Source organism: Rhinolophus sinicus, linkage group LG17 (genome assembly GCF_036562045.2).
Source record: "Rhinolophus sinicus isolate RSC01 linkage group LG17, ASM3656204v1, whole genome shotgun sequence".
NCBI lineage: Eukaryota > Metazoa > Chordata > Mammalia > Chiroptera > Rhinolophidae > Rhinolophus > Rhinolophus sinicus.
This window is the reverse complement of record NC_133766.1, coordinates 22515998-22543809: the sequence shown is the minus strand read 5'-3', so window position 1 is coordinate 22543809 and position 27812 is coordinate 22515998. Positions and strand designations below refer to the sequence as shown.

Below are 27812 nucleotides of genomic sequence, written 5' to 3'. Positions count from 1 at the left end.
GACTCCACCTCCAACTTTTTTGATTTTTTTTAATTGAAGTAAAATTCACATAACATAAAATTAATCATTTTATAGCATACAATCTATTGGCATTTATTATATTCAGTGTTGTACAACCATCACCTCTATTTAGTTCCAAGACATTTTCATCACCCCAAAAGGAAACCTCTTACCCATTAAGCAGTCACTCGCCACTCCCCCCAGCCCCTAGCTCTGGGCAACCACTGGTATGCTTTCTGTCTCTATGGGCTTCCCTATTCTGACCATTTCATATAAGTGGAACCATACAATAGGTGACCTTTGTGTCTGGCTTCTTTCACTACACATACGTTTTTCAAGGTTCATCCATGTTGTAGCATGTATTAGTACTTCATTCCTGTTTATGGCTGAATAATAGTCCATAGTATGTATAGACCACATTTGTTTATCTGTTCATCTGCTGATGGACAGATGGGTTTTTTCTACCTTTTGACTATTATGAATAGTGCTGCTATGAGCATTGGTGTATAAACTTTTGTTTGAATACTTGTTTTCAATTCTTTTGAGAATATACTTCGGAGTGGAATTGCTGGGTGCTACAGCAGTTCTATGTTTAACTTTTTGAAGAACAAACTGTTTCTGCAGCAGCTGCACTATTTTACATTCTCACCAGCAAATGTATAAGGTTTCCAATTTCCCCCTTACCAACACTTGTTATTTTCCATTTTTTTTCTTTGATTATGGCCAACCTAGGGTATAATTTTGCAGTTTTATTTGCATTTACTTAATGACTAACCTAAATAATTATTTTTCAAAAAGATTTTATTGGGGAAGGGGAACAGGACTTTATTGGGAATAGTGTGTACTTCAGGACTTTTTTCCAAGTGAAGTTTTTGTCCTTTCAATCTTAGTTATGGAGGGCGCAGCTCAGCTCCAGGTCCAGTTGTCGTTGCTAGTTGCAGGGGGCGCAGCCCACCATCCCTTGCAGGTGTCGAACCGGCAACCTTGTGGTTGAGAGCCCACGCTCCAACTAACTGAGCCATCCGGGAAGCAGCTCAGCTCAAGGTGCCTGTCCAATCTTAGTTGCAGGGGGCGCTGCCCACCATCCTTTGCGGGATTCGAGTTGTTGAACCAGCAACCTTGTGATTGAGAGCCCACAGGCCCATGTAGGAATCGAACCGGCAGCCTTCGGAGTTAGGAGCACGGAGCTCCAACTGCCTGAGCCACTGGGCCGGCCCCCTAAATAATTTTTTAATCTACAGAGCCTTCTCCAATTCACTGACTTGATTTTTCAGCTGTTATATCACAATGGCATACCTCATAGGTTAATTATTAGGATTAAATGAGTTTCTTATGTGAGTTACATATATCGTTTTGAACATCACATGGTATATAGGAATCACTATATAAATGTTAGAAAGAAGGAATAAAAGGAAGGACAGGACGGAAAGATGGAAGGAAGGAAAGAAGGAAGATACAACCTTTTACCTCTTCTTCCCTTTCCTATTGTTCTTAAGTCAAAGCCCCGACTTACAAGGCCCAAACAGGTCTCCTTTCAGTTTCCTGAAGGTATCATGCTATCATTTGCCTCACAGTCTCTGCGCACTCTATTCTCTTTCTCTGGCACCTTCCCTGCAACTCTTTGACTTGTTAACTCTTATTCAATCTTAAAAAAAATTTTTTTTTTAAAATTTTCAATTACAGGGACGTTCAATATTATTAGTTTCAGATGTACAGCACAGTGGTTAGACATTTATATAATTTACGAAGTGATCCTCCCGATAGGTCTAGTACCCACCTGGCACTATACATAGTTATTACAATATTTTTGACTCTGTGCTATACTTTACATCCCCTCATGACTATTTTGTAACTGCCAATTCGTACTTCTTAATCCCTTCACCTTTTCCACCCTCCCATCTGGCAACCATCAGTTTGTTCTCTGTATCTATGAATTTGTTTCTGTTTTGTTTGTTCATTTATTTTGTTCTTTAGATTCCACATATACGTGAAATCATATGGTATTTGTCTTTTCCTGTTTGAGTTATTTCACTTAGCATAACATCATCTAGGTCCATCCATGTTGTTGCAAATGGTAAGATTTCATCCCTCTTTATAGCTGAATAATATTCCATTGTTTATATGTTCCACATCTTTTTTACCCAATAGTCTATTGATGGACACTTAGGTTGCTTCTATATCTTGGCTATTGTACATAATGCTGCAGTGAACATAGGGATTCATACATCTTTTCAAATTAGTGTTTTGGATTTCTTTGGATAAATACCCAAAAGTGGGATTTCTGGGTCATATGGTAGTTCTATTTTTAATTTTTTTGAGGAACCTCTATACTGTTTTCCATAGTGGCTGCACCAATTTACAATCTCACCCACAGTGCACAATTGTTCCCTTTTCTCCATATACTCACCAACACTTGTTTGTTGATTTATTGATGATAGCCATTCTGACAGGTGTGAGCTGATAGCTCACTGTGGTTTTAATTTGCATTTCTGTGATGATGAGTGATGCTGGCATCTTTTCATATGTCTGTTGGCCATCTATATGTTCTCTTTGGAGAAATGTCCTATTCAGGTCCTCTGCCCATTTTTAAATTGGATTATTTGTCTTTTTGGTGTTAAATTGTATGAATTTCTTATATTCTTATATGTTTTGGATATTAAACCCTTATTGACTATATCATTGGTGAGTATCATCTCCCATTCAATAGGTTTTTTCATTTTGTTGGTTTCCTTTGCCGTGCAAACACTTTTTAGTTTGATTAGTCCCATTTCTTTATTTTTTCTCTTGCTTCCCTTGCCTGAGGAGACATAGCCAAAAAAATATTACTAAGAGTAGTGTCAGAGAGTTTACTGCCAATGTATTCTTTTAGTTTTATTGTTTCAGGTCTTACATTTAAGTCTTTAATCTATTTTGTGTTTATTCTTATACATGGTTTAAGAAGGTGGTCTCATTTCATTTTTTGGCATGTATCTGTCCAGTTTTCCCGATATCATTTATTGACGCGACTGTCTTTACCCCACTGTATATTCTTCCCTCCTTTGTCATAGATTAAATTGACCATATAGGTGTGGGTTTATTTCTGGGCTTTCTATTCTGTTCCATTGACCTATGTGTCTGTTTTTATGCCAGTACCATGCTGTTTTGATTACCCTAGCCTTGATTAATATAGTTTGATATCAGGTATTGTGATACCTCCAACTTTGTTCTTTCTCAAGATTGCTGTGGCTATTTGGGGTCTTTTATGGTTCCATATAAATTTTAGGACTATCTGTTCTAGTTCTGTGAAAAATGCCATTGGTATTTTGATAGGGATTGTATTGGGTAATACTGAAAAAAAATTTTTTTTTTTAATTTTTATTGGGGAATACTGGAGAACAGTGCGTTTCTCCAGGGCCCATCAGTTCCAAATCATTGTCTTTCAATCTAGTTGTGGAGGGCGCAGTCCAGCTCCAAGTCCAGTTGCCGTTTTCAGTCTTTAGTTTCAGGGGACACAACCCACCATCCTATGGATGGGAATTGAACCAGCAACCTTGTTGTTGAGAGCCCGTGTTCTAACTAACTGAGACATCCGGCCACCCCTCCAGCAGATCAGTGGCAGCTTGTTGTCTTCAATCTAGTTGTGGAGGGCGCAGCCCACCATCCCATGCGGGAATCGAACTGGCAACCCTGTTGTTCAGGGCTTGCTCTCTAACCAACTGAGCCATCGGGCCACCCTGGAAATTTTAACAATGTTAATTCTTCCTATCCATGAGCACGGTATATGCTTTCATTTATTTGTATCTTCTTCAATTTCTTTCTTCAATGTCTTATAATTTTCCAAGTATAGATCTTTTACCTCCTTGGTTAAGTTTATTCCTAGATTTTTTTTTTTTTTTTATGCAATTGTAAATGGGATTATTTTATTAATTTCTATTTCTGATAGTTCACTACTGGTGTATAAAAATGCAATTGATTTCTGAATATTAGTATTTGTATCCTGCTACTTTACTGAATTCATTTATCAGTTCTAATAGTTTTTGGTGGACTCTTTAGGGTTCTCTGTATATTGCATCACTCTTATTCAATCTTGAAGTCTTAGCTTATTCATGGCCTCCTCACCACAGAGGCCTCCCTGATTTCCCAGCCCAGGTACAATGGGATATATAAAATAAGACCTTCTCTCTTAGATCTGGGCAAGAGAGCCCCCTGCCCTGGGCTTCTTGCTTTAGAAGGTACCATATTTACAACCATAAAAAAATTAAATCTATTAAAACCCAGGGGTGTTTCTGTCACTTGGGATTCAGTACTCAGCACAGAGCAACTGGTCACCCTAAACACATGCTCTTGAGACTAACACACTTCAGGCTCCAGAGAAACACTTCTTCATATATCTTGCCCTATGTTTTCAGAAAAAAAAATTACATCTGAACACTGATGTTTTGTGGGTTATGTCAGTGTGAACTTGGAGACAGACATGGTTTTGAAGTGCAGGGAGGAACTGAGCTATTAAAGTGCTTAGGTAAGAAAAAAGAAAATTGACTTGTCAAATCCTTCCTCTCAGGTTGCATGACTACAATAGATTCCTGCATGACATGTTATTTCCCAGTAGTGTCGAACATTCATTTTTCTTGCTCCTTTTTTGATTTCCAACTTCTGGTTCTGGAAGTACTCATAAAGTAGTGTAGTTATTTGCAACATTGCACATGGTAGCTGAGGAATATTTTGTAGTGTTAAACAATTTATATTATTCTTACATTTTTATATTTGTAGGTCTAGATGTAACATATATGAAACATGATACGTATCCTCTTAATTGACAACTACATGGACATTGAACACTAAAATTGTAAATACTTTCATTTTTATTAAAACATTTAATTAGATTTAAATTTTCAAAAAATTAATAAAGTGTTTAGCTCTTCAGTAGGAACTCTGTGATCTACAAAGCACAGCTCCCTTGAGTCTCCTTGAGTCTCTTCCTATTATCTCCTCTGGAAAAAAATAATACTGGATCTAGAATGTCAAGTTTTTTTAGCAACCCAGTTTCAAAATCAAGGGACTCCAGCCAAACTTTATTCCTGTTCTTTCTTATTCTCTTTGCTTATGAATATTTTGTTTTCCTTCCAAGCGTATGGAGTGAGTATAAGAATCTTGAGCTAAGTGCTTGATGGCGGTGTAGGGTGTACCTTTGATTAACTGCTGGAGTTCCCCAAGGTAGGTTTGGGGAGTAGTAGATGGATGGGGGTAAGGGTTGAGGAAAGTCCCAGATCCCTTGTCCCATCCTGCCCAGAGTCTTAGGGCTCATGTTGTCCTAGCCTGGCCAGCACTTTCAGCCACTCTCTCCAGAAAAGCCTCCAGGGCCATAGGGCTGCAGTGTCTGTGTTCTCAGAGCCAGGATTTGGAGTAGTTCCCTCTCAAGGGCTTCTTCCCACTCTGGGACTCAGATGACTATCCTTTCTGATGCTAGAAGAGAGTGTGAGAACAGATGGGGACCAGGTCCCCTGCTTATTCTTTTCCCAGTTATCTCGTGGATCTTTAGAGACCTGGCTGTCCCCAAACTCAGAGAAGGCAGAAATGCTGAACCCAGGAGCTGGGGCTGGGGCTGGTGAGAAATGGTGGCAAAGGTAGAGGTCAGCCAGAGGAACATAAACAGCTTGAGCAAAGAACTAAAACTACGGTAGAACAGCCTTTGTCTTTGAGATTGCCCTGGACCAGAATGAATGAGCCACACGCCACAGGTTCTTGGGGCAGACAGTGCAGTGCAATTGAAAAAGCACTGAACTTGGGGATTTTTGACCTGCTTTGGAATTCTGGTGCTGCCTGCTAAGAACTTTGTGATCTTAGGCAAATGACTCCTCTGAGTCTCAGTTTCCTCTTCCATACAATTAGCATAGGCATTGAATTCAGATAGACTCTGCCCCTAACATCTGCATGACCTTGGACAAATACTTAACCTTTGAGTCTCCAGCTGCTTCTTCTGTAATATAGGGCCAATAATACCTTAGAGTTGTTGCCAGGATTAAATAAAATAATCAATGGGAAGTAGGTTCCATCAATAACTTAGGATCATGGAGTAAGAGTGAGTTCGGGGCCAGGTGACATGGGTAGATGTCTAACCCCCAGCTACATAGATGTGTAACCTCTCTGAGAACCCATTCCTCCCCCATAAGAAGGGGTAACAGTACCTTCTTCACGGGGCTGTTGTTGGGATCCGATGAGATAAGGTGTATGAAAACACTCAGTTACAGCTCTGTATAAATGTGAAGGATTATTTTTGTTCTTGAACTCACTCTTTAACAAAGGCTGAGTAAGTACTGAATTGGCCAAAAAAGGGAAGGTGTGGGAAGGAATGTGAATCTTAGGGGCAGTAGCAAAAAAGCTCAAATAACCCCAGCACTGTGTTTCTAACACTTTTCATTAAGCCTGAGCACCAAGGACTAGATCACAGCCACAGGAGGGAGGTAATGAATTGGGGTCAGGAGGGGGTCGAGGGTTGTGAGAAGGGAAAAGGCGCCTATTGCTGTCAAACCCCAGGAGGGCATGGAAGGTCCTTGTCTGGTCAGCAAAGAAAGGGGAAGCCTCTCAAGTCCCCACTCACTCTGTGTCTCTCTCCGTGACCTCAACTCCCTTGTGATCCACAAAGCACAGCTCCCAGCCTTGAACCAAGAAATGCTCCTTTCCAATGCCCCCCACCTGGCGGCTACTGAGCAGATTCAAGTATGCTCAGGGTTGGATTCCAGGAAAAGACAGGAGCTCTGCCATCTGTCTCCTGCGGGAAGGCAACTTGCCCCTCCTCATGCCCCACAAGCCACAGCAGAGGCCTTCAAGCCAGTTCCCTCCTCTGCGCCATGCCTTTCACTTCCCTTTGATAAGTCTGAACCAGGACGTGATGCCAGGGCCAGGGCCCGGTTGGTCCTGGGCTTCTCTGAGAGACTGTATCATGAGTGCCCTTCCCTGGAGATCTCAGCCCATAAGAGGTGCCACGGAAACGTTTCCACACATTAGTGCCTTCTGGGGTGGGACAGCAACAGCAGGTGGCGGGAAAGGGCAGGGAGGGAGCAAAGCCTGGGGAGCCTTTGGGAGGAGCCTAAGGACAGAGACTGTTCTCCAGGCTCCAGAGCCCAGAGGTTTGGGGTTCCTCCAAAGCCCACTGCCTGTTTCACCCCTCAGTGGCCAGCTGAAGCTGCACACATCACTTTATTTGACCAATTGTTGCGGTAATTAAGGCAGTATCATATTTGACTAAGTCCTGTAGACTAAATTGAAGGGTGGGGGTGAGGTGCAGGGGGAGGAGAGGAGAGATGAAGAGCCAGCTATGTAATCCCAGAAGAGAGGGGGAAAAGTGAAAGGAAGTTACAGCAAGAAGAAATGCATAAGCCACAGAGACGGTAGCCAGGCAAGAGTGCCCTGCATAAAACAGTTCCAGCAGGTAACACCTGGTTAAGGTTTTCCAAATTTGCACTGGGTAAGTCAGGCCTGGGGTCTGGAGCAGTTAAATAACTAGCATAAGACAGACAAACCAGATACCTTCTAAGACAGGGATAAGAGGCAGAAAAAGAGGGTCAATTGAGCATGGATATGTTGGAAGGAAGGGAGAAGCAATATTCCTGCTGGGCCTCCCTGACTGCTTGGCCTTGTTTTTGGGTGAGTTTAGGAGTGACCAAGATGGGTGGGAGTGTATTACAACTTTGGGTTTTGACTCAAAGTTTTGTCAACATTGGTTTCCCCCTGGGGTTAGTCCTGGCCCAGGGTGAGGCACCCCCGATTTGTCACCCTGGGGTTAGTCCTGGCCCAGGGTGAGGCACCCCCGATTCAGTTGGACCTCATAGTTCATGCTGGTGAGGAGCCCGCTCCAGCTCTGTGTCAGCATTTTGGATAAATTCAAAGATGAATTTCACCTGGTTCTCATAGGCTTGGACTGAGATTTTCTCGTTGAATCCATGGATGCTGAGGAGGAGATTTGGGGAAGAGAGGAGAGAGCCCACGGCTGAAGCACAAGTGTTATTACAGAGCACTGCCCCCCACTCCATGACCCCCTGAAGCCACTGGCCTCTGACCCTCCAGGGGTAGGTAGCAAGGTGGGAGATGCCATTTGTAAGAAGTGAGGTTTTATATGACATATTGGTCATGTTTCTGAGATCCGTGCCCACGGCAAAGAACAGTAAGGGTAAATAATAGAAAATCCCTGAGGAATTCAAAATCATCTCCTGCTCTGGAACCACTCAAATAATTTCTCCTCTGAGGGGAAATGATCTTTCTAATTCTCTTTCTCTTAGGCCAGGGTCCCCAGCGAGACTTATGTCTCAGCCAGCGCTACTCCCACCCCCATCTCCACATTACCAGAGGCACAAGGGAAGAGTCTCTACTTCACCTAGGAACTTCACTATCACAGCTCATGCCCTCAACCTGCCTCCACACAACATAACATAACACAACACACAACCGACTACACATGTAACTTCAAAGATGAAAGGAAATCAAGAGTAGCTACCTGTCCCTCCATTAAAACAAGCCAAAAGACAAACAAACAAACAAACCACATTCTGTTGGCAACTGACTTGTGGGGAAATCAGGTCTGGATATGACAAGGAGCAGAGAGGTAAATAGAAATTATCCCTCCACACCCCAGGTTTAAAATTTGCTGAAGAACCCACAAAATAGTGATTCACACAGCAGTTAAAATGGGTGATCATGTCTTAGATTCCTATAGCGTGTTTTCTTCTGATAATTCAAAGCACATGCCCACCTTTGACTTCACTTGTGTCTGCATTTTACTGAGTGGTAATCAAGAACTCTGGAGTCTCCCCTTTTTGGGGAGAAAATGAGGTCCAGAGGGTAAGCACTCTCCCAAAGGGAGGAAGAGCTGGGAGCAGCCCCAAGGTCCTAATTCCACCAGATTCTCCCCAATCATCTTCTTTGTCTCCATCCCATGAGAAATAGTGGCCAATTCCCATCCATTCTGGGGAGTGGCAGGACTCTGGCAATGAGGAAAGCTGGCCAGTGGCTTCTACAATGTCTCCATTTTAGTTTGTGCAAGCCCTGGCCTTCCCCTATTCTGAGGACTGTCAGGAGAAAGGGGTAGGAAAGGTACAGGTCAGCTGTATCAGGCCTGTTTTGCTCACTCACCTACGGAAATCTTGAGGCTGCAGGTAGATGGGGTTGAACCGGTAGATGCCAGTGGTGAGGTTCACATAGTGTCGGCTGTCTGTGTTGGCAATACAAGTACCTAGAAAGGGAAGATCAAGAGGAATGGGGTTTTATGTGAGCAACCAAGCCAAGGAAGTGCTGGGAGGTGGGCTGGCTGGTCACTGCAGAGCAAGGCCTGTGCCCTCCTGGGAACCGGCAGCTATGGATATTTGTCCTTCAGCTTAGCCATTCTCAGAACCTTACTGAAATACCATTTCAGCCAGAAACATGGAAGCTCCTCCCTAAGGCATTAGTGAGATACCTCCCGAATGGTCCAAAGCTAAGTGTCCTCTCTCCATGGAAATCAGGGAGGCCAAGAACTTCATTTCATACACATAGCCAGGCTATTTTAGAAATCTAGACAGCGAGAAATCTAGATATCACTTCTTTATTGCCTTGACTTTCTTCTGTATCATCCTAGATCAGAAATAAACACCCTCTGGTGAACTTTACTGTTATAAAATTCAATCCCCTTAAAGTGAAATATAACTTCCAGTTATTCTCACCCGCTATCTTCTGAGAATCAAACCTCAGGTCTGGAAAGTCCCAGGATACTCTTCAGTGTCCTATTTTTCTGAAACAGCTCATCCCACTCCCCACCTGGGGCTGGGACTTATCCCTAGTAGGAGTGTTCTTTGGGAAAAGACCCCTTGGAGCATCAACTGAAGTGTGGTGGGATGATATGAGATATTAACTTGTCTTTTGTTCTATTTTCTACTCCTGGTTTCAAACGGGTAACTAGGCTCTTCTCAATTGCTTGCTTTAGGGATTTCTACCAGTTGATTGCTGCGTATCTTTTTCTTCTGTAAGAGCCTAACTCTGTTGATGGGATTATAGCAGATGTCCCAAAAGGGAGAGGGTAAAGTAGAAATCCTTTGAGGGCCAAGAGAGAAGAGTATGGGATGGTGAGGGCCAGGGTCCCTGGATTATAGGGACCCTGGTCTTGTTCTGTTGCAGGAATCTAAGGAGGTGGCAGATCACAGAGGGGATGGCTGCCTGGTATCCTCAGGGAGGTGGGATCTTAGGTCTAGAATCAGAGATCCCACTCCCCAAACAGGTCAGGGAATGAATCAGAGGAAATCTCCAACCTGAAGTGACCTTGTAGCTAAGACAATGGATGTCTGAGAGGTAACCACAAGGACCAATGACCTCTGGATAAGGGACTCCAATGTTATGTTGCTACATAAGACCTTGAGGGTCTGATTCAAGCTAGAGGTGATGGGGGTCCTTGGAGGCCTCAAAAATCTCTGAGGTTGAATTTCGAGGAGTGGGGATTACAGTCAGATTTAAGTTGATTAAAAATACAAGGCTGTGTTTTTCACGCCTGAGTTTGTGGATGTAGAATTTCACTGTAAGCTTTTGAAGCACCCGTGCCAAGCAGAGGGGCGGGTCCTAAGGACGAGCTTATACAATGTTTGAGGGAACCCATAAATAACTAAACCTAGATAAAAGGAAAGTGGACCCAGCTTTTAACATTAGAGCATCTCCTCACATCATAGACTGACATCCTTTAATTGTGGCCAGCCATCATCTGGTGTGAGAATCCCCCGGGGTAGTTGCTTTACAGGCAGATTTCAGGGTCCTCTCCAGAGCTGGTTATCCCAAATCTTTGGGAATAGGTCCAGGTAATCTGCATTTTAATAAATTCCTTAGGGGATCCTCTTCCACTCTTAAATTCAAGAACCACTGTCTACGCAGTATAAATAGGAAAGTATGTTGGAAGACTGGGGAAGGTGCATAGAGGCGTTGCTGTTGGCAGAACAGAAGGAGGTTAATGCAAAAGGTGTAGGCCAGGAGGTGTTGCTGGGCTTCCAATTCTGAACTCGGCTATTGAGCTGTATCTTAGAATGGATCAGAACCAGACTGGCGGGGACTTGGCCCTCTCTGTGGCTCCTCCAGAGGACGGGGTATCTGGGCTGGTCCTCTCCTCCATACTAGAGCGGCTGGCCTAGGTTAAGCAAGAACCCAGGCTTGACTGACCTAATTTATTGTTTCCACTCCTTTCCTGTTTGCTCTCTCACTTCCACTCTGAGAGGAAAATACAGTTCCAGTCTCATCAGGAGGGGAAGCAGCCAGCTGTTTTCAGGCTGAACAGCTGGGGTGGGGGTGGAGCAGTGGACATTGGTTAGGAGAGAGTTCCAGCCCCCACCTCCCTCCAGCCACAGCTGATGAAGTCATTACCTGGGGCAACAATGTTGATTTCCGGGAAGACTGACTGTAAGGTCTGGCGGAGCAGCTGGTAGCCCAATGCCTGGTCATCAGAGGGGCTGACAGGCAGGGGCTCAAACGCCCCCAAGACGTGGAACTGCACCCGGTCATCAGCCACAATGTTCTTGACTAGTTCAAGGACCTCCAGGGAGGAAGCAAAGGGAGTTCGATTTCTTATTGAGCTGCTATCCAAGTACCATAAGAATTTAAACCGTCCTGATTTCTCTCAAGCAAAGCAGAGCCCTGGAGTAACAGAGGAAAGTCATTGTGACACTAGGACCTAATTTCAGCTGACCAGCTGTAGGAGATAGAAAGGCTAGGTCTTCCTGGAAAGCACTCTACAGCAAGCTTGATTTAGGCTACATGTTTGGGAGCCTTGCCTCACAGCCATGAGGCAGGTGGGGAGCTAGAAAATCAGGAAATGTGTCTTTCCCCTTGGGTTGTGAGCCATGGGCTGGGTAATATTGTAGAAGAGTCAGCAGAATGTGAATCTCAAGGCAGCAGGACAGATGTGATGACCTCACTTCAACCTGGGATAGTCTCAGACAGGTGATGAACAGGACACACACTTTTCGTTCCCCTCTCTGGGCATCCTTGCTTCCTGTTTGTAACCAACTGCACTGGAACCAGGAAGATGAGCTCAACACAGACAAAATGTTAGGAGTTGGGGGAGTGGTAGTCAAGTTTTCTCTCTTTACCTCCTTTACACAGGAAGGAACCTGAGGAAGCTCCTAGAAAATTCAATCGGCAATGACTAGAGCTGAATCCAGCAAAAGTTCTGGCAGGATGTAGACCAGACCCTAAGGATCAGGTCACATGGAGCCACGTGGGAACGGGTCAGGCGGCTGGCTTAGGGTGGCCCCCAAACCCACCCAGCCACCCAGGGAAAGTCCCAGCACTAGTCTCAACCCATTTAATCAGCAGTTGCTTTAGGACTACCTCTGCTTTAGATAGGGGAGTGTCCCATGGTTGGGGATCACTTAAATGGGGGTCTTATCTCAAGGATACCCCAATTAGGTCAGTATCCCCTAGAAACATGCTAGAAGCTGAGTCTGGAAAGAAAATGAGGGTTTTTGTTTCTGGCTTAGAAACCACCATTTGAGCCAAACCAAATTCCCTGCTTTTGGATTTTTGGGGGAGTGGTCAACTCACTTAGAGCCTATTTTCACTAGAGCACTTATGTCCCAAATACTGTAATGCACAGTATTGAGATAGTCTCAACCTCTGAGTTCATTTTCTATCTATGATGTGGGTTGGAACTGTGTCCACTGCCCCCTGACCCAAATTACTTAAGTTCCTGCCCCAGAAACTGAAGAAAGCACACAGATTGGACCCCCTGCGTGAGAGGCCAGAGCTCCACCTTCTCACCAGCTGCTAGGCTAGGGGCGCACCCCACTCTTGACTCAAGGCAAGACCTACGTCTACCTCATTTCTGTGCTTCCAGTGTCAAGAACATGACAGCCATGCAAGAAATGTTGGAGACATTAAATTTAAAGATGTGAACCAATAAAAAAAATACCCAGAGTTGTCTTAATATGTAACTTGCCCAGGGTTATATAGTTAGTATTGCTGGGCTGGGTGTCTGAATCCAGTCTGACTTCACCAGGGCAATGCTTAACTGCTTCCAAAGTACATACAGGTTGAAGTGGTGAGGAGTAGAGCCAGCAAGAGGGTGCATTTACGACAGATTCCTCAACGGTACAAATTTTGAGGCAGAATTTGAAGGTAGGATACGAAACTGATGGAGAAAAGGCAAGAGGCAGTCTGTCTGAACACGGAAAGGGGCGTGCACGTAAATTAAGGAGTGACACCAAACTTTGTGTCAGCCAAACTCAGCCAGCCACTTACTGTTGCACGGCCCCAACCATTCTGTGCTTCAGCTTGCTCATTGGTTAACGTGTAGATAACAGCAGCACCTACCTGGTAAGTGGTCATGACCGTTACTGGAGTTAATGTATGTCCTAAAGTGCTTAGGCCAGTGCCTGACATAAAGACTCAATAAGTGTTAGCTGCTATTTGCGTGTTTAGAATAGAGGGACCGCCCTGGGCAATAATCAGAGGCTCACGATGTGAGTAGGAGGAGGGGGGTCAAGGGCAAAGGGACCCCAAAGATTACTTCAGAGTACAGTAATCTCTCATTTCTCTAAACTCCTACAGTCCTTGTAGCACATTCCCGTAACGTTATGTTGTTCTTTGTTTTATGTGTGGATGTATTTTCCTCTCAAATGGCTTGTAAATTTGTTGACGTCAAGGACAATGTATGCTTAAAAACTGGTAAGTCCAGCTTCCATCCTGCTGTGAGGCTGCTCACATGGGTGTCATTAGAACACCCAGGACAACTTGTCATCCAACCTGCGCTCGATCACTTACAGTGGCAGAGAGCTCACCATCACGTGCTAGATTCCATTCCACTTCTGAGCAACTCAGTTATGAATGTCCTCCTTATAATGAACTGCGTGAGATATGGCTTCCTGTAGCATCTAAGCACAATTCTTTTTTTTTTTTTTGATATTGCACATACTCCACCGGATATAATAGTACTAGACACATCATGAACACCCAGCAGAATTTCACCTCTGTCAAAACAGATGCCGACGTTCTTGCTGCCTGAATGGTATTCCCTAGGTCTGTGCTCCTTCTCAGGTTTCAGCGTAAATGCCTCCTCCGAGGGGACTGGCCACTGTATTTAAAGATGCTCATTGCTCCACCCCCACCCCACAATCCCTTTGTGACACATCATCCTATAATTTTCTCTGTGGTCCTTAACCTCTGAAAGTATAACCTTGTTCATTTATTTGACTACTCACTTGTTGCTGTCTCTTCCCCACTAGAACATAAGCGCTATTGGACTGGGAGTCTTGGCCGTCTTGCTTACCATTTTCCCAAGTGCTTATAAGAATGTCTGCACCATAGTAGCCACTCAGCGAACACTTGGGGAACAGAGGAAGGAAGGAATCTTCTGTATTACACTGTAGATAGGTGGACATCCAGCCTCCGAGGAGCTCATTACCATCCAAGGCTCCATATTCCAAAACTCTCCTATAAGTGAGGGCCCCCTGAAGCATCTGCTAGTGGCCTTATTTCTATCCCTTGAGGCGCGTTCAGAGCAAACCTTCCCTTTCATGGGGTGGCCTGTTACACTTCGGAAGACTCTTGTTCCTCCTACATAGATAGACTATGGAGACCGTTCACAATCCACAACACGGGAGAGACCAGTTGAAGGCGGCGGCGGAGGACTCTAGGAGCTATTTATTTTCCTGCAGGATCAGCGCAGGGCTCTGTACCCATGGCCCTCAGACCAGCAGGGAGTGTCCCTGATGGACGGAACTGGCGCACAAGAGAGAGGAGTGACCGGGACAAAGGGTGCTGTGCGCTTTCGGGATGATGGAGGCTTTCCATTCCGCACTGGGCAGGTGGGCAGGATGGGGCTAGGGATTCGAGAGCTTTCATCAGATGGACCGGGAAGGAAGGCCACTGTGGCAGGGGACTAGAAAGGAGGGACGAGTGCCAGAGCCTGCAGAGATGAAAGCCCCAGCTGCTGGAAACAGCCCTTAGAAAGGGCATGAAGTTAGAATGAGGCTGGAAAAAAACTGGTGGAAAGAAGTTCAATGAGGGGAATTCAGTGATTTCCTGGCCCATAAGCCCCCAGGGAGAGGACAAATGTTGGCACTTGATGAAAAGCAGCAGTGCCCAGGGCTCACACCAGTCCCAGCTCCTCCCCGCCAGCCCCCGCCCCCCACCGTAATGCTGGGCGACTCTGGGCAAGCTGTTAACCTGTTCTCTACCCTCTGCAATGAGGGTTGTGCCTCCCACCCTGTGACAAAACAAAAACCTTCCATGGGGAAGAACTTAGGGAGAAAGGACCACAGATGTCTATGTGTGGCTGCCCCTTGACGATCTGTGCCAGAGACCCAGGAAACATCATCCACCCCTAACTCTGCTTAATTCTGGAACGTATTATTCACCTGATAGTTGTGCAGTTGCCTCTTGATTTTTTGGAAGGATCAGATTTAGCTTTTGAATTCTTTGTAGCTCAACCTGGTGTTTAAAAAAGCTGGCCTTGCCGGTAGATGTGAAACATTCTGTGTGCCTTCTACTCACTCTTCAGCTTATAGCTCAAATGTCACTTCCTCAGGGAAGCCTGGCCTGACCCCACACAAGGTCTGGTTCCTCATTATATGCTCTAATAGCACCCAGTCCCTTTTTGTCAGAGTGCCCAGCACGGTTTGTCATTATACATCATTGTTACACATTTTAAGTTAATGTTCGTAGCAGACCATTGCAAGGCTCTGTCCTCAACGCTCTTCTCTCCTAACCATACACATCCTTCCCATGGGATTTTATTGACTCCAGAGGTTTCAGTTATGTTAATAGCCCTCCAGCCTGTATCTCCAGTTCATTTTCTCTCCAGACCTGAGGTATTTATAATTGCCTGTTAATATGTTATAACCTTCTGAACCATTGTGTTTCTTCAGGAACTTGCCCTTGTTGAATTCCCAGTCTTGGTTAAAGGCATCAGCACCGGGCCAACTACCCAGGTGAAAAACGTCGGCGCCATCCTGCCTTCTCTCGCCCCACATCCATTACACATCACGTCCTGCTCAACCCATCTCTCTCTCACACCTTTTGTGGGCACCCTCTTCTCCACCCCATGACCATGGCCTCAGTTGAGACCTTTATATCCACTGCCTGAGATGTCACCGCGGCTTCCTCTCTCTTCCTACTCTAGCATTCCTTCTGCATTGCTGCCAGCATTGCCTCCCTAGAAGCAAATCTGAGCCGATCACTGCCCTGTTTGAAGACCTCTGACAGTTCCCTTCTGTCCACAGGTGAGAGCCCAAACCCATCAGCACATCTGTCCACAGATGAGGGCTCAAACTCAGCAGTATGACATAGAAGGCCTTGATCCCCAAACTACACCTCCATTTGCATCTCTCATCACTTCTCCCCAATCCACCCTACTCTTCAGCCTTACTTGACTTTAGTCTTACTCTGAATGCCTTACTTCTAGCAGAGTCCTATTTCTCCTTTAAGTCCCAGCTCAAATTTCCAGTGACCAGAAAAGACTTTCCTGACCCTCGGAAGTAGCATCAGTTCCCTTCTTTAAACTGGTCCTTATGGGCATTTGTTCACCCCAGGTTGTTAAAATCGTAGTATAGTATGGCTTTGTGCCTGGTGAGCCTGTGGGCCTATGAGATAATTCTATGTGCTTTAAGCCTGGAACTAATCTGCTAGATGTGTAATCTTGGACATGGTACTTGACTGCTCTGTTGATCTGTGCCTCTGTTTCCCCATTAAGTGAGGATAAAACAGTTCCTGCCTCTCAGGGTGGTCGTGAAGATGAAGTGAGTGTGTATATACCTCAGGACAGTGCCATACACGTAACAAGCCCAGATTGTCTGCTGCTATTCTTATCATTTATTAGTATTCATTGTCTATCCAGACTCCAAGATCCCCCAAATCAGAGATCGCCTAACATAGCCAAGTACCTGGTACATAGGAAGCCTTTGAACAATGTTGGTTGAACAAATGAGAGCCTGGGCAAACCCCAGGCCATACCTCCCTGATACTGAACCAGTTGTCTGGAACATATGGTACATACCTCTTGAACGGTCTGTGCAGGGTGAATCCGGAAATTGACTGTGGCCTGGGCCACCGAGGGGATGACATTTTCCTAGAGGGAAAACCACAAAGCCTGGCCTGAGCCAATCTCAAATCCGCGCACCTGATCCCTGCCCAGAAAATACCAATGACCTCCAGTAGGGAGAGAGGAAGCTGATTTGATTTAAAGGGCCGAGGCTTAATATTTTCAGTCAGCCCCCTTGTCTTCCCTGGGCCCTTGACATGTGGTTATGTTCAGAGTTAGAAGTGTGTCTGTGCTTTAGGGTAGAACTTTATGCTTCTTGGGGCTCACAGGGAGCTGCTTAGAGCAAAAGTGCTTTCTTTGTGAGCACCCAGACATCTCCGTTTTGGCCCCGGGCAGCGCCCTTGGCAGTGCTGTGTGCACTCCCGTTCCCAGGGTGCCCAGGACCTTTCTGCAGGGCGAGTGTTAGAGCTTACTCAGGACAGGGCATCAGCAGCCTCTGCAGGCCCTATCACTGCGAGTTCGATCCCTGAGGGGGATCACGATGGTCCTGCTGGTGGCTTCTCACAGCCAATTATGAAATTCGACTCTGTTCTTTGCTGACAAGGAAGAACCCAGGACTAATTACAGAAGAGAGTTAAGCTATGGTGGGATTTTTTTCCTTGGTGGCCATGAGAGAACAGACTCTCCAACTGCATATCTTCCTTCGAACGGGTATGGTGCAAAAAAGCACTAGGAAAACTGGGCTATTACAGGTTAGCTGCCTGATTTTGAGTAAGTACAACTTCTTTGTGCCTGTATTTCTTAACCGGCAGCTGGGGCAACAATACTCATAGAACTCCTAGGAGGATCAAACGGAGTAACAAATGTTCAAGCATTCTGGCCAGATACAAACACCATTCAAATGCAAGGACACAGTACTATTATTTTGGTGGACACTCTCGGCCTCTGGTGAAGACAGCTCAGCTCTGGCTGCCACACTGGGCACTCCAGTCAGTTATGCCGGAATGATGCTGAGGCACCGTTCACGCCCACTCAACCCGGGCTCCAGAATAGCAGGGCTCCACAAGGCCACGCTGGATGCTAGGGGAATGTGCTCCGTGAAGTTGTGTTGGGGGTGCTGGTAGTATAGGAATGGTCTAACTCCTCTCAAGAATTCAGAAAGGCCCAGGCCCATGCCAACTAGTGTGGCTTGCCTTCCTTTCAAAAGAGATGCTTCTGAGTGGCCAACCCAACTGGAAGCAGACCAATTTGCTGCAAAGTAGTCTGGGAATAAACATTTATTAAAGTATTGATTCACCTGAAACTTGTTTCTACAGAATTTATGTTTGCTGAGGCCACCCGATATTTAGTGTCGTTTGGGAATGACAATGTGAATATTCTAAGTGCTATGTATATCACAAATATTATAGATTTTATAAATGGACGGTGAGTTTCTCTTTTTCAATTCAGAGTAACACCAGGGGAAAACACATTAAAAAAATCACTGGTTATATTTGTTAGGTGGATATAGCTTTCAAAATATGAGAAAGAATAATAAAAAGACCATGGGTAGTAGCAAGGTTAGCAAGCTTTAGTCTATATGACCAAAACGTGAGGTAAATATATAACATGCTAAACGAATATAGGTCATGAGGATTAACTCCCAAATAAACCCACTTCACACTAGTGTAATGGCTATTTCTTTGTACAGACCCAAAGAACCTGAGGGGAACCATGGACACCCCGTAAAATACTAATATACAAATTTGGCCAGCAATGTCAGAGAGTTTCTAGACCTCTTGCTCTTCAGGGTTACCCAACAGATGACACAGGACAGTTTAGCACTGGGCCTTCCTATTCTGATTCTAACCAAAGAAGGAATGAGGAGCCAGGAGATAAAGCCAAGGGCTGGAGGGGGGTGGGGAGGCAGCGAGGAAAGGTCCATGGGAGGAGCCAGATGATGTTACCTTGACCCCTGCATTGAACATGGTGACTGCTGTAGTGGTCCTGGCCAGCGCATTCGTTATGTAATTCCTCTCCATGAATCTAAAGAAAAAGGACTAATGTCAGATGTTGTCCAATGGGGAGAAAATAATGGGTTGGAGGATCACCCACGTTCCTGAACCTTGGGGATCTTTAAGACTAGGAGGGACATCCTATACATACATCAGATACAGTGTCTGGTGGCTGAGGGGCAATTGCTAGTCAGGTCCAGTTAAGTCAAGGAGAGGGGACTGGGTGGGAGGTAGGTGTGGGGTGCGGGTTGTGATGGAAGGAAAGATAAAACTTTACCTGCTTACAAGGGGCCAAAATAGCCACAGGTTGTTCAACACTATATTGATAGGGAAGGAAAACTGAAAGGGAAAGAACCAGGTCAGCAGGCTTTCAGAAGGGTCCGCCTAACAGGGTCACTGTACCTAAGGCCCGGGTCTCTCGCTACTTTAGATCTGCCTTGAGGGCCCTTGTAGATCTGCCTTGAGGGCCCTCAGCTGCAGTGTTAAGGATGAGTGGGGACCAACTCCCAAAGGGTGCCTGGGTGTGTTAGGTCTGAGGGTCTCAGATAAGCATCAAGAACCCCAAGGAACAAGCCAGACCCTGTGGCTTGGCTCAGCCACTGGCTGGGAATTGGCTAGAACCGGCGGAGCACTAGTAAGCAGTCGGGCCCTTTTATTACTCTAAAGGCTACTTCTCTGCCACACTTTCTCCTTCTTCTACAGCTGACCAGTAAGTAATACGTGAGACTTCTTTCCACACCTCATTAGCCAGTTGCTGCAATAACTTCTTCAATGGCCCATTTCCAGACATGTTCGGCACTGGGGTCTGCTCCAGTCTGGAAGAGAAACGGGAGTTCTCAAGACTTACCCAACCATGGTCGAAAATCAGTGTCTGAAGAGGAGAATGAGGGAGACAAGACGTTTCAACAAGCCTGGCCAGGTCTCCCATTCACCTCCCTTTCACCTCCACCAATCTAACCATTCGAAGATCTGAAAGCATAAGCAGGACCGCTGCTCTACTCCACCGGCAGGAGCTGTCTCTGTCTACCAAGACCACGTCAGGCACGCCCACGCTCACATCACTTACCATGCACTAGCAGTATCCTCTATTAACTGTGGGTTCCTGGAGGAAAGGGACCATCTATTTTTTCCACGACTATATGCCTATCACCAGGCACAAAGCCTAAACATGGTAGAGTCAGTTAAATATTTAATTCAATAAATACAGATCTTCTTCCCACTTTGCTAAAAGGAAAGAAAGAAAGAAAGAAAGAAGGAAGGAAGGAAGGAAGGAAAGAAGGAAAGAAAGAAAGAAAGAAAGAAAGAAAAAAAGAAAGAAAGAAAGAAAGAAAGAAAGAAAGAAAGAGAGAGAGAAAGAAAAAGAAAGAAAGAAACCCAGAGGCGAGCTCTGCTGGCACAGACCCTGCTGTCCTCACCCATGGCCAACAGCCTTCATTGATCTTTGTCCTCTTGCCAGGGCAGGTAGAGAATTTTGATGACATACCAGCCATTGCCAGCTTATATTTCTATGGACTTTGGACTATTGCAGCTATCCAACCTAGCTTTTGTTTGCTAGCCTTTGCTTGCCACATGTGACCTCTAATTCTTGCCTGGGTACTGGTGGCTCTGTCCTCCCTGTGCCCCCACTATGGCTTCTCAGCCCAGTTTCAGGGCAGGAAGCTCAGCCTCCTCAGACTCCGTGGGAAAATGCCAGGTTTTCCACCCTGAGTCTGACAAGGAAGGGTTGCTCACCGACTGACAGCAGCTGCGAGGATGCCGATGCTCGTTTCCTTCGGAGGAGCTGAAGAGTGACCTGGAGTCATGTTTACTTGCAGCATGAGATTAATTGAACCCTTCTCTGAGACTGAAACCCTGTGGGAGAGGATCAGAGAGGGCCCTCCTGATTTCCCCCAGCCTGAATTATCTCATAGGCCCACAGGCCCACCTGCACAGTGGCCTAGTGGGCTAGGAGGTCAGCTTCATGCTACTTAAAGAAATCTACACTAGAGGAGAAAGCGAAAGGGGAGCCCAGAATTGGTAGAAGCTCAGGGAAATTAAAGCAAGAGGAGTAAAATACAGAGTTGTTTCAGCGTGGTTTACAGGTTATCAGGCTGGAGTCAACTTGGATGGGCGAGCATTCCTTCCAAGATGGGGGCAGGGTGCTTTACTCACATGGCAAAGGGCTTCTTAAAGTTGGGAATGAAATTATCCAAGATAAAGCCACCCTCATCCACAATGAAGGCAATCTGGGTGCCCCTTGCCTGTAGCAGGGCTGAGATCTTCTGAGCCCCATTTGCCCCTGACACCTGCAGACATGGAATCCAGAGTCACAGTCCTTCTCAGCCAGACCTCCAGAGATAGCTAATGGAGACCCATTCAGCTTAGCTAAGGGCTCTAGTCCCTCCCTGCCCAGTTTCCTTTCTTTGGGGTGGGGGGTGTCCAGGCCCTAGACAATCCTGCCTCACAGATTCCTGGAATGTCAGAGTTGGAAGAGCCAAATACCCCTCATTTCATGATAAAGAAACTTGGACCCAGAGAATGAAGTGACTAGTCCAGGGTCAAAGTAAGTGGGATCATTGGAAATAAAACACATTCATTGATCTCTTTGTTAGTTCTCTTGCCATCACCCCAATGTTTCTCAAGGTGTAGCTGACGGACCACCTGCCTGCCTCAGATATTACCAGGGAGTTAGTTAAAAATTCAGATCTATGCGTGTCATTAAGTAAAAGAAGCCAATCTGAAAGGCTACATACTGTATGATTTCAACTATCTGACATTCTGGAAAGGGCAAAACTACGGAGACAGTACAAAGATCAGTGGTTGCAGAGCACAGAGGATTTTAAGGACAGTGAAAATACTCTGTATGCACCATAATGATGGATCTATGTCATTATATATTTGTCTAAAGCCACTGAATGTAAAATACCAAGAGTGAAGCCTAATGTCACCTGTGGACTTTGTATGATAATGATGTGTCAATGTAGGTGTATCAATTGTAACAAATGTCCCACTCTGTGGGGGATGGTGATAATGGGGGAGGCTGTGTATGTGTGGGGGCAGGGGGGATATGTGAAATCTCTATACCTTCTTCTTAATGTTGCTGTGAACCTAAAACTGCTCTAAAAACAAAATCTTTTTAAAATAAATTCAGATCTACCGTGTTTCCCCGAAAATAAGACCTAGCTGGACCATCAGCTCTAATGCCTCATTTGGAGCAAAAATTAATATAAGATCCGGTTTTATTTTACTATAATATAAGACCAGGCCTTATAATATAATATAATATAATATAATATAATATAATATAATATAATAATATAATACTGGGTCTTACATTAATTTTTGCTCCAAAAGACGCATTAGAGCTGATGGTCCGGCTAGGTCTTATTTTCAGGGAAATAGGGTACACAGGGCCCAGGAATGTGCATTTTGGTCAAGGACCTTGGATAGTTGTCGCACACATATGTATAGAGAAGCTGGCAAACCATCACACCATGTCCTGAAGACCCTGCAGCTGGGGAACAAACTGGACTAGGGTGAAGACCCCTACACACCACCGCTCCCAGCCAGTAGGGGTCTCAGAGACAGGTATAGGGTGAAGAGGCTGTACCTCCTCATCGTGGCCCAGAGCAATGAGAAAAGATCTTCGGGGGATGTACTTTCTGACCAGCAGGAGCTCCAAGGCCTGTAGGATTGCCTGGGGGACAGAAGCACAATGGAAGAGGAGAAAGGGTGATTCTCTAAATGGGAGTAACAGGGCATGAGAGACATTCAGAGCTGGTACCACGAGGATTGGATAGACTCTCTTTAAAGACAAGAAATTCAGATGGTCCCAGGGGATGGCACTTAGGGAAGCAGAGCTCTGCATAAAACTGTTATCACCTGGAGAAAAGTATAAATTTATCATCTAATCCCTATTTCATGGCTGAGAAATCAAGGCCCAGAAAAGAAAGTGACAGGCTGATGGTTGGAATCTGTCTCCTGGAACCAAGGTTCTTTCTACCATAACCTCCTGCCTCCCAGGGGTCAGCCGAGCACCCGCCATCCTGAGTTGATCTTTAGGGCCCCCAGGCAAAGGAAACACAGCATTTCAGACCATCACAGAGTTCTTGTTGTCCAGTGTGCCTCGACCATGGATGAAGCCATCACGTTCCAACCCAGAGAATGGGGGCACCTCCCAGCCTTGGTCAGAGGCAGGTACCACATCAATGTGAGCCAGCAACATGTAAGGCTGCAAGCTGGGATCTGAGCCTTGGACAGTGAACAGGTGGCTGTACTCTCCCACGACTTCATGCTGGATAAAGCTGGTTTTGAACAGAGCAGGAAAAGCTAGAAGCAAAGGGATGAAAATCAGGGCGAGAAAGCCAGATTTAAGTTTCCTTTGGTTTTCCCACCATTTGGTGTTCCTGGCCTTTGTTTTTCTGTTTTTCTTTTTTGTTTTTAAAACAGGTAGCCTCCTTTAGGAAGCCTTCTGGGACAAAGCCAGTCTGATTTCTGATTTGCCCAGACAGTCTGAAATTCCTCTTCTCCACATTTTAATGTGCTATTGCTACATAATATGCATACCAAGACTTCACCATTATGACAGTCAATAGCTCAAGATCTGGCTTGGTCTTGCTTACAAGTACACGTTAGAGGGTCATGCAAACTAGGGGTGTGTTAAATTTTGAATATAGTAGGCCCAGTATCCAAATTATTTGGAATCAAACATGATATATATATATATGTATGTTAAATATATATGAGATATTTTTCTTTTAAAAAAACAGTACTCCTACTGTTTGTGTTATATGGACATAAAAGATTGTTCTGTCTAAGTGGAAATGTAACGGCTATATGCAATGTTAGAGGGGTAGTAGATTGGGGGAGAGGGGTTATCACTTTGTGAGGGGTATAAATGATAAATGTCTAACTATTACATTGTTTTGTACACCTGAAACTAATAAAAAAAAAAGATTGCTCTGTGTCGTACAAGGCCACACTTCTGCATCTAGGTGTGGCTGTTCCCAGGGTCAATTGTTCAGTTTACAGATAAGTCTTAACACAGGTGACCTAAGATACATGGGAGAAAGAATTATGAGCTCTCTCTGGGCTTTGCTGGAAGAATCCACAAATACCTCTGCGGATACCTGAAAACAAAAACTCAAAGAGGAACATGCTTTTATTTATTCAGACGTCTCGTCTAGTTTACTATCACTGTACATTTATTTCCATATTTTTGTCTCTGATTTAGTAAAGACTTCCAGCCTGGCCTCAGCCTGGCTGCTGGGGATCGAGCCCAGACCCACCTGTCCCTGAGTGTTAGAGGAGGGGTTACTTGCTGCCGCTAGGCCAGCTTCTGCCACCACTGACAATTTGGAGGGGCTGTTTTTTTAGTTGATTTAGTCAGGTGGCCTCACTAGTCTCCATGAGCTTTTCACATGAGGGGAGGGGAGTTCCAAGTCTCCTCTTCCTCCTTGGCCCATCTTTCTCCAGCTCCTGGGTGGTGGGGGAGAGGAGAGGACCAATGTGATAGTTCAAGGTTACCGACTGCCTAGAAGCTCAGAAATGTGTTAGCAATGAACGTGAAGGACCTGGGTAGGTGCAGTGTATGTGTGTTGCTGTGTCGGTGTCTGTACAGCGGTGGGGGTGGGAGGAGCACGGGGTACAGTTCTGGAAACTTGCACTAGAAGAAGGCACTCCTAGTTCCACCTTCTGATTCACTGACTGACACACATTTAGAGCGAAGATTGGGAGAGCTGAAACTCCAATCCCACAGCTATGTGCTTTAGTTCTTCCAAGGGCAAATCTATATAGTCTTCCTCTCCTCTGTCTCCTCTCCTAGATTCTCCTTCTGTCCCTCCCCACTGTGTACAAACTCAAAGGAGGCCCAGAGGAATTAGATCGTCCTCTGGTCAGTCACAAAATAAACCTCTTTATCACCTTGTTAAAGAGCAGTGTCCTCAGTCCTATCTCTCCCACCCCTTTTCCACAATTTGTGGCTGACCTTTACGAATGTATTTTCCAAAGTCAGCCAGGGCTGTTGTGTTGAACTTCCCAGGGCCGAAAGACACTGTTGGAATCTGGATGGCACCTGTCAGAGATGGAGATTACAGATGATAACAGCCTTTGGTTGTTCCACAGCCCTCTGTGCATAAAACTTCTTTTGCATTCATTATCTTATCGTGGAGGGCAAAACAATCCTTTGAGGTAGGCACTGCTGTTTTCCCTAATTCAAAGGTGAAGAAACAAGCTTTGAATTTAGGTGAGCTGCTCAAGATTTTCCGGAAACAAGCAGCAGAACTGGGATTTAAAGGCAGGCCTTTGGGTTTGTTTAGGCTAATATGGTTCTTAAAGGAAAATAAAGTCCAAGATTGGGGATGGGTGGGTGGGAACGGAGTAGATTTGGACCCTGACCCTGAGTGGGAAACTACTATAAATTGCTACCCAAGACCTCACACTGCCTCTGAAACCAACATCCCTTCCATGAATCAGGAGCCCACTGTCCTGGGTCCCTCCACAAATGAGGCTTTGTGTGCTTTTGTGTGCAGAGTGGGCTTTTATTCCTCATCCACTGGCTCATCCAAAGTTTCATTGGTCTCTCGGCCAAGGCCAGCTTTTTGGGCACATGATGCCTGAGAAGGGGTGGATTTAGAGGCTCCCACAGGAGCTTCTCACTCCTAAATAATCTCATCTGCTCTACCCAGATGTCTTGGTCCCTGAATTGCCAATAGACTCATTCCTTTGAGCCATGAAGGCTTTGTACTCTTAGAGTTCCATTATCAAATGCAAATACCACTGGGAGGGGAAACAGTGAATTATGAGAATATTTGAGTGGATAGTGACCCCAAAACACTGTGGGGAAAAAATGTACCTGGAACATGCTTTATGTCAAGGGAGGGCCTCTGAGTACAAACTGACTTTTGTACTCAGTTTTGCTAAGGATCAATGCTACATGGTAGCCCATAACATAGATGCAGAAGCCAGGTTAAAAAAAAAGAAAATAAACTGCCTATGCAAGACGCAGATCCAAGATCTGACCTCAGGTGTTGTATCCCCTGCTCAGTTCCACGTCATATTGCTATAAGCTCCCCACTCTAGGTTCTTATCTAGCTTTTGCTTTCCTCTGTGAAAAGAGACTTTGGTGAGCAGTTGCCCAATGGCTTTCTGAGGACCATTTTATACTACGCTTTGGGAAAGCACTGCTCTGCCTCCCAGGGCTATCACTCCAGCATTTGTACAATTTATATTCAATCACAGGTGTTAGCTTTTGGCCTCTGCATCTGCCTGCACATGTTTAGGTAGGCAGTTTCTTTTAATCCATTACTTAATGAAAGGGAAAAGACTGGCGCTAAGACCAATGATGAAGAAGAATTTCATTATCCCACAGGATCTAGTAGCACTCAACAGAAATTTTCCTTTTTTTCTCCTGGAAAATGCAGATTCAGAAGGTAAATGAGTTTTAGCCTTGGTTTGAGATCTAGCGGAGAGACAGCCTTTAATTAGGAGAAGAAATAGGAACATGCCACACTCCTTCTTGAAGCCACTCCTGTCCAGCAGGTTCTCCAGGTAAGAGATCTTGTCAGCCAGTGCCCACTCCTTGCTGTGGGTTCCTGGGGAAGATCATTTAATCTGACCTAAACCTCAATTTCCCGCCTCTGTAGATAAGATTAAGATCATTCAGACTTAAGATAATGCAGATATAACAGAAGTTAAAAATTTTCAAAGGTTCAAAGTACAAATAAAAACGGGGGTAGGGGAAGTTGAAGCTTCCAGGCTAGGCAGGAATATCGAATTCCCCAGAAGCCAGGTCTGGGGAAGCATGGAGTCCCAAGCGCGGGCCAAGGTGCTGAGCTGGGGACGAGGCCTGGGCTGGGGTGTCGCGGAGCTCGAGTTACAGTGGATCCTTTGCGGCGTGAGAGGGGAGTCATAGGTTGGCCTAAGGAGAGAGAGAGACCCATATTTGAGCACAGGTGGGCGTCGGGGACCCAGGCTCACCTTTCAGCGCTTCCTTCATTGCGACGCGCTCCTCCTGGCTGAACTGAGAAGGAATTCGCGACGCCCTCTGACGCTCCTTGCCGCTCGGGTACTTCGATCTGGAGATGGTGGCGAAACCTAGCAGCAGCAAACCCGCCAGGGTCAGCACGCAAACGTATGGCCGAGCCATGCTTCTCTCGATTCCCCGCTGCTAGTCTCGGCAGGAGCCTGGACCCAAACGCCGAGCTCTGGGTGCTCCCGGAGTCACCGCTCCAGTTCCCGCAAAGGCCTTGGCCTCACCTCATTCTCCAGACTTGGCCAATCATCGCTGGCCTGGGGCTATGGGCCAACCAATCAACCGGACGGCCCCGCCCCAGACCCTCAAGGCCTTTTGGGGGTGTGGCTTCTAGCCCTCTACCGCAGGCTAGTGTAGAGCAGAGGTGAGGCAGGGCTCCAGCGCTATGGCAGGTCGTGTCTGTGCTTGATTTTCTACTTTAAGATATTGATAAATCCCTTGCTCTATGACAATAAGTCAAATTAAAGGGGTGAAAAAGTAACATGAAATGACCGAGGATTGTCAAAGGTTCATAAAGTAAAACCAATCAATCAATGAAGTACTAATGAGTAAACATTTATTGTGCACACACCAAAAAGACAGTTTGCAAACCAGGAGCATTCAAACCAAAACATGGAATAAAGCTCAGGGGTATGTTGTTATAAAGCAGCTTACATAGTGAGAAACATCAACCTTGGGTAACGTTCAAGTTTTACTAATGATTTTCAGAGGCATCCGCAAGAAATGACCCAGGTCAAGTTAGTCTTGCAGAATAAGCTAAATTAAACTTTGCTTGTATGACTAAACTGGTTTTGTCCTCTCAGGGAACCTGCAAGGCTGATCTCTGTTTATTTTTGATTTTAACAAT

At 45.5% G+C, this 27812-nt stretch overlaps 1 protein-coding gene across 4 annotated transcripts; it reads right to left on the bottom strand.

The window, feature by feature from the left end:
- Positions 1-44: 44 nt before the first annotated feature.
- On the bottom strand, positions 45-27186 carry PM20D1 (peptidase M20 domain containing 1). 4 transcript variants are annotated; one of them, XM_074322110.1, is made up of 13 exons: positions 26911-27186; positions 24920-25006; positions 23030-23262; positions 22544-22630; positions 21106-21239; positions 20686-20805; positions 19694-19769; positions 19232-19293; positions 18907-18985; positions 16976-17047; positions 11347-11515; positions 9106-9205; positions 45-2797 (listed from the first exon to the last, which is right to left on the bottom strand). In XM_074322110.1, the coding sequence occupies exons 1-13, from the start codon at positions 27077-27079 to the stop codon at positions 2773-2775; spliced, it is 1413 nt and encodes a 470-aa protein (XP_074178211.1). In that variant the 5' UTR covers positions 27080-27186; the 3' UTR covers positions 45-2772. The 4 variants fall into 4 exon arrangements, with proteins under 4 accessions (XP_074178211.1, XP_019608093.2, XP_019608094.2 ...); XM_019752534.2 differs by lacking the exon at positions 45-2797 and adding an exon at positions 7158-7926; XM_019752535.2 differs by lacking the exon at positions 45-2797 and adding an exon at positions 8588-8956.
- Positions 27187-27812: the final 626 nt, after the last annotated feature.

Excerpts from the sequence above, each read along its gene's own strand:
- PM20D1 (XM_019752534.2), bottom strand. The coding sequence starts at position 27,079 with ATGGCTCGGCCATACGTTTGCGTGCTGACCCTGGCGGGTTTGCTGCTG. Across the intron at positions 25,007-26,910 it reads AATGAAGGAAGCGCTGAAAG|GTGCCATCCAGATTCCAACA; the intron begins GTGAGCCTGGGT and ends CATCTCTGACAG. Across the intron at positions 19,294-19,693 it reads TGCAGCAACTGGCTAATGAG|TTTTCCTTCCCTATCAATAT; the intron begins GTGTGGAAAGAA and ends TTTCCCTTTCAG.